A 5782-nucleotide genomic window follows, 5' to 3' on the forward strand; every position below is an offset into this window, starting at 1 on the left:
ATATCTCCCAGGAGACTAGATGCATCAAAGAAAGAACTCCTTTCCTCTTATCAGTTGTGATGTTTGACTCTACTCGTCCTCACGATACGAAACGGCACATGCACAGGCCCGAAGCCCCGATCCACATCTGATCTATACGTACTTCACCCTTCGCCGAGAAGCAAGCGACTGAGATCCCTGATTTTGTTTCTCATCAGCTTCTAAATGATATGATGATTATATCAGGAATAAAGTCTATTTATCGTGAAAAAAAAAGAACAAAAGAAAGCAAGGGACTGAGAACTACTCCCGCACAAAAAAAGAAAAAAATATTTTTAATACTACACTAGTATAAAAAATACTATTATATTATAGGACGGAGGGAGTAAAAGATTCGCATAACCTTCGTGTTTACCTTGATTTCTAAGTGAAAATTAGTCAAGCGAAGTCACAGAATGGCATCTCTCTCCTTTTTATTTCTTCCAATGAATCAATAAACACGTGTACATGTAACTATGTAAATATAGCTGCATGCTGACAAAATTAAACTACTCTGGCAATTACATGGTCCGGCAGTTGCTGGGCTGTTCCTCGCAGACGACCATGTGCGGCGGCTGGTACTGGTGGTGGTAGTAGCTGGGCTGGTAGTAGTACGGCGGCGGGTACGTCGGCACGGCCGGCTTCGGTTCATCCTTCTTCTCCTCCGGCTTCTTCACCTCCTCCACCTTGATGATGTGCGCGTGGCCGAGCTTCTTGCGGAGGCAGCTGACGAGGCACACAGGGTCGACGCCGTCGCCGACCACCTCCAGCTGGTCCCTCGCGTCGCCGGTTATCCCCATGGACGTCACCCCGGCTGCTCTGGCGGCCATCGTCAGTGCTTTGGCCCGGCTCTTGTCGCACGACATGCTCAGCTGGATGACAATCTTTTGCTGCAAGAGCAAGGAGAAGAAAAGCCATGGATCAGTCGATTGCTTCTGCTTCAGAGTAATGTATCGATAGCTCGAAATTAAGCTGCTACACAAAACAGCACGAGAAGTCTAGGAGCAGAAACTCGCCTTCATGGCTTGCTGCTGGGGTTGCTGGATGCCTACGAATGAGAAACAGAAACTCTATGTATTGGAAAATGTTGGTGTTGTAGGCTAGAATGGTTTGCCTAGCAACTGATCGATCTTTGGCAGATGCAAGTGTCTAGTGGCTTGTGATGATTTGGTGGAGGGGATAGCTGCCTTATATACACGCGCATGCAGTGGGTGCGGGTGTGGGAGCAGAGAAGTTGAGTTATCAGTATCAGGAGCGATACCAACGAAGCTAGTCGTAAGAAGATTCATAGGAGCGGCAGTTGAGCTCGGAGTGAGTAGACTAAGACAAGTGCCCAACTGGGCAAGTAGATGTAAGCGCGTCCTCATCACAGTCACACGCTCTCCTTCAATTTTCCTATCGGCAAAGCTACCCCATGGAGAGACATTAAACAATGACTTGTGACGAGAGCTGAATTCCAGGACGACGCGACCCAATTATTGTAGATTGGCTTCTCCGAAGACGCGGTTGCGGACATACCCACGTAGACCCAGTCGATCGGTTTGTTAACATATCAGCATGAAACGACAAAATACATACATGGATACAATAGCTCAAATTCAACTGATCAGCAGTCCTCGATCAGCTACTGGTGACATTTTTTCTATCTTAGCCTTCGAAATAGGCTTTTATCCTGTTTCATATATAAAGCAACAACCGAACGAAGTACACGGTACAAGATGATGAGGTAATCCTCTGAGGATAACCAGACCATGTAAGACATATGTGACTATGCCGTCGAGAGAAAGCATATGAGGAATTGATTACAACGCCACACTACGCCCTATAACACCTAAGCTTCACGAAAACGCCCCCAGGAAGGAGAACAATGCTAAACATTGCCAATGTCGAGTCCACAATGAACAAAGGTACTCACCCGGAACCCAGACACGAAGAGGAGCACTACGACGATGTCTTCAAGAAGGTATGGCCATCAACAATTCCAAGGATGGAATTTCTTTAAGGGGTAGATGTTGTCATGACCTGTAGTTTAGACGAGAGTGGGGTTATTTTTTTTTTGAATGTGCGTTGCATTCATGCATACAAACTTTGGGGTAATTTCAAAAAATTTAATTAAGCTTAGTTGAATTTAGATTTAAATAAAAAATGGACACGACTTTGCTCATATTTGAGTTTTGGCACAATTCGAAAGTACAATTCATTTATGAATTGAGAATTCATTTAAATAACGAAAACAAGATCCAAACAGATCCACCAAACACCAGCACCGATTGAATCCCGCGATATCTGACGTAGACCCACCACCATATGCCCTTCAATGACGCTAGACGCATCACCGGGACGGGGATTGGGTATGGGAGATATTATTCAACCTAGGGGACAACACCGCCACCACACAGCCCCAACCGAGATGCTGAACCGAACAAGAATGAGAGCGGGATCCCTCCCGCAGGCGAGGGGCCGAGGTCCTCCGCTCCTCCACGACCCAAAGGCCATGGGAGGCGAGGCGGACCGACGAGGGCGGTGGCGGTGATGGAAGGAAAAGAAACCCTAGTCACTTGAGAATAGTTTAGCATGCGAGGCTGTCCTTGTTTACGACCACACCTCGGCAAAGGCACCACACAAAAAAAATCGTACCTTTGACTTTTCATTTTTGTTGTTGTTGCCCATTGAAATATCTGAGTACGTAGAATATACCGAAATAGTAGTACATAGAAATCTACCAAAATAGTAGTACATTGAAATCTCCGAGTATGTAGAATCTACCAAAGGTTCCAAGAGGGTGTTTCATGGCGCAAGGCGGAGTTTGATCAAATCCAGCCAAAAACGAATATTAAGCGACGATGTGCTCAAAAATTGAGCAAACATATCATTTTTGTCGCGAGCAATACATTAGAAGGCTGAATATTGTTTTCAGAGAGCGGCATTACCAACCACGTATCTTTGCAGAAATAAATGTACATCTGACAAATCTGGTTAAACATATACGGCAGCTCATTTCTTAGAAAAACCATTTCTTTTCTTACATGGGTATACGGGGTACATATATTCTACTCCCTCCGTTTCAAATTACTCGTCGCAGAAATGGATGTATCTAGAACTAAAATACATTTAGATACATCCATACTTGCGATAAGTAATTCGGAACGGAGGGAGTAGTACCTATTCGTCAATTTATTTTTGTATGCTTGATTGTGTCGTGTGTAATTATCTATCATTGTGTTCTTTCAATGATTTAAGCGTTGAAGCAATTGTGTCATCACCGGTGAGACAACCACGGACCGTTCTTGGACTCGTGGCACTGATATTGTCAATCAATATATGATGACTTAGCGGTCATAATCTGTAAATAATCAATATATGATCGATGACCTACCGGTCATAATCTGCAAATTCTGATAGTCCAGAAACACAAGTCTATTGCAGACAGCGGTACGTTCTTATCAAACAATTGGAATTGTTGCCATTTCTCGCCATTAAATTGGCCTTCCTACGGGCCATTGTGTTCAGCGGTGTCATTTTCATGAACGCGTGGACGAACTAATTCTTCTTTAAGCCCTGAAGTTAGTTGGCTGATTCACAGCTTTGACCATGTTACTTCTTTGCACAGATACGGTTGTAAATAGACTACTAGGATTATACAATAGTAAGAAATGCAGACTAGGGTCACTAGGGGCTACTTCAGTACTGGTTTACAGTCTTAGTCTTCTGACGGTTAATTTGTCCGGATGTAGTTCTATTTCTGCTGTAAATGTGAATGTAGAGCAACTCCAACTGCGTAGCACTCTAATTACTGTGCGGTCTGTCATTTTCTGGCTCCTAGTTGTGTTGTGGAATTAGTTGCTCTGGTCGTATTTGGATTTCAAACTTATCAGTAAAGCTAGTATTAAGAGCTCGAAGTTTACTCTACAGAGCAAACATTCATATGCAAACCTTAAAAATATCGGTGCAGAAGTGCCAAGAGAATTCTAACGATCTACTCCTAAATCCCCGGTAGACCAGTCTCGTTGCCGTGTTCTATATCTGCAGTTGGTGGCCAATACTTTTGTTTAGAATTGGGAATTGTGGGGATGTGGACAATCTGATGCCAACAATCTTGTATTTTTGTTATTGTCACAAACTTCTGGTCAGCAGTTTGGTTACTCTGCTCTCGTCCTACTCGTACTCGACGAACTGATGTAGTAGGACCAAGAAAACCAGGCCACCTAAGAAGACGAAGAAAACCAGGCCCAACACTGAAAGGAAGAGGGCCACTCAACTGCCGTGAAATCGCTGCAGATCTTCTCCTGATGTTTTGACAGTGGAGATGACCATTACACGGTGCTATGTTTATTCAGATATTTTGAGAACACCCGATCATATTCAGATCTTATTCAGCTAAATGGATCGACTCGAATTTTCACCCGATCTTATTCAGCTATATGATTAGATGTCAGTCGTCACAATGTGGGGCTGAGGGCATCATGGTATGACGTCCAACCTTTTCTTGCAGGTGACGTGGCGTTTATCGTGCTGTCCCTCTAGTCGGCACATGGCCCAGCCCCAAACCACATGTAGTTTATGAACGTCACCTTCACCAAGAACTGAGATTCATATAACCATGGCGTTTGCTTTGATTTCAAGCGAACTCGTAAATAGATAGAGTTTCCCTCATCTTTTTCATTTCCTTCAATGAATTAATAAACACGCGTATGTAGCTATTTGTAGTCGCTGACAAAATTAAAGTTACATGGTCCGGCAGTTGCCGGGCTGTTCGTCGCAGAAGTGCGGCGGGTACTGCTGGGGGTAGTAGGAGCTTGGCGGGTAGAAGTACGGCGGCGGGTGCACGGGCACGGGCATGGGCGCCGGCGGCTTCGGGTCCTCCTTCTTCTTCTCCTCCGGCTTCTTCACTTCCTCCACCTTGATGATTTGAGCGTGGCCGAGCTTCTTGCGGAGGCAGCTGACGAGGCACACCGGGTCGACGCCGTCGCCGACCACCTCCAGCTGGTCCCTCCCGTCGCCGGTTATCCCCATGGATGTCACCCCAGCTGCTCTGGCGGCCAGCGTCAGTGCTTTGGACCGGCTCTTGTCGCACGACATGCTCAACTGGATGACAATCTTTTGCTGCAACATCAAGGAGGAGGAAAGCGATGGATCAGTCGTATGCTTCAGCTTCAGAGTAATGTATTGCTTGCTCAAAATTAACAAAGCAACAAAAGAAGTACACAGAAACTAGGAGAAGAAACTGAATAGGGTTCCTCACCTTCATTGCTTGCTGCTGGGTTGTAAGATGCCTAGCTAGCTATTGGTTTGGGTAGCTATTGATCGATCTTCTGCAGATGCAAGTCTCTGGCCTGTGATGATTTGGTGAAGGGGATAGCCGCCTGCCCGCCTTATATACACACGCACACAGTGGGCGCGGGTGTGGGAGCGGAGAATTAGAGCGATGTCAGTATCAGGAGCGATCCCAACGCACTATCTAGCTAGTTGTAAGAAGATTCGTAGCAGCAGCGGTGGCAGCAGTTGAGCTCTCTCAGTGAGTAAACAACTTCTCTCAGTGAGTAGCCATGCATGTAAACGCGTCCTCATCGCAATCACAAGCTCTCAGTTGAATTTTCCCGATCGGCAGGCTACACATGGAGAGACATTTTTCAATGACTTGTGACGAGATCTGCCCAATTGTATCACTGATTGGCCACTTTGCACGCCCCACCGAAGACGCGGCTGCGGACATAACTATGTAGGCCGGGTCGATCGGTTAGTGAACATATCAGCATGAAACGGG

The 5782-nt window shown here is 45.7% G+C and overlaps 2 protein-coding genes across 2 annotated transcripts; both read right to left on the reverse strand.

Annotated features, from left to right (window-relative positions):
* Nucleotides 1-413: 413 nt before the first annotated feature.
* On the reverse strand, nucleotides 414-1317 carry LOC123049487 (heavy metal-associated isoprenylated plant protein 16). The gene is made up of 2 exons (XM_044472397.1): nucleotides 1035-1317; nucleotides 414-908 (listed from the first exon to the last, which is right to left on the reverse strand). Exons 1-2 carry the CDS (start codon nucleotides 1038-1040, stop codon nucleotides 540-542), a joined length of 375 nt encoding a protein of 124 aa, XP_044328332.1. The 5' UTR covers nucleotides 1041-1317; the 3' UTR covers nucleotides 414-539.
* A 3290-nt stretch (nucleotides 1318-4607) lies between these two features.
* On the reverse strand, nucleotides 4608-5424 carry LOC123049489 (heavy metal-associated isoprenylated plant protein 46). The gene is made up of 2 exons (XM_044472398.1): nucleotides 5261-5424; nucleotides 4608-5121 (listed from the first exon to the last, which is right to left on the reverse strand). Exons 1-2 carry the CDS (start codon nucleotides 5264-5266, stop codon nucleotides 4744-4746), a joined length of 384 nt encoding a protein of 127 aa, XP_044328333.1. The 5' UTR covers nucleotides 5267-5424; the 3' UTR covers nucleotides 4608-4743.
* Nucleotides 5425-5782: the final 358 nt, after the last annotated feature.

This window comes from Triticum aestivum, chromosome 2D, assembly GCF_018294505.1.
Source record: "Triticum aestivum cultivar Chinese Spring chromosome 2D, IWGSC CS RefSeq v2.1, whole genome shotgun sequence".
Lineage (NCBI taxonomy): Eukaryota > Viridiplantae > Streptophyta > Magnoliopsida > Poales > Poaceae > Triticum > Triticum aestivum.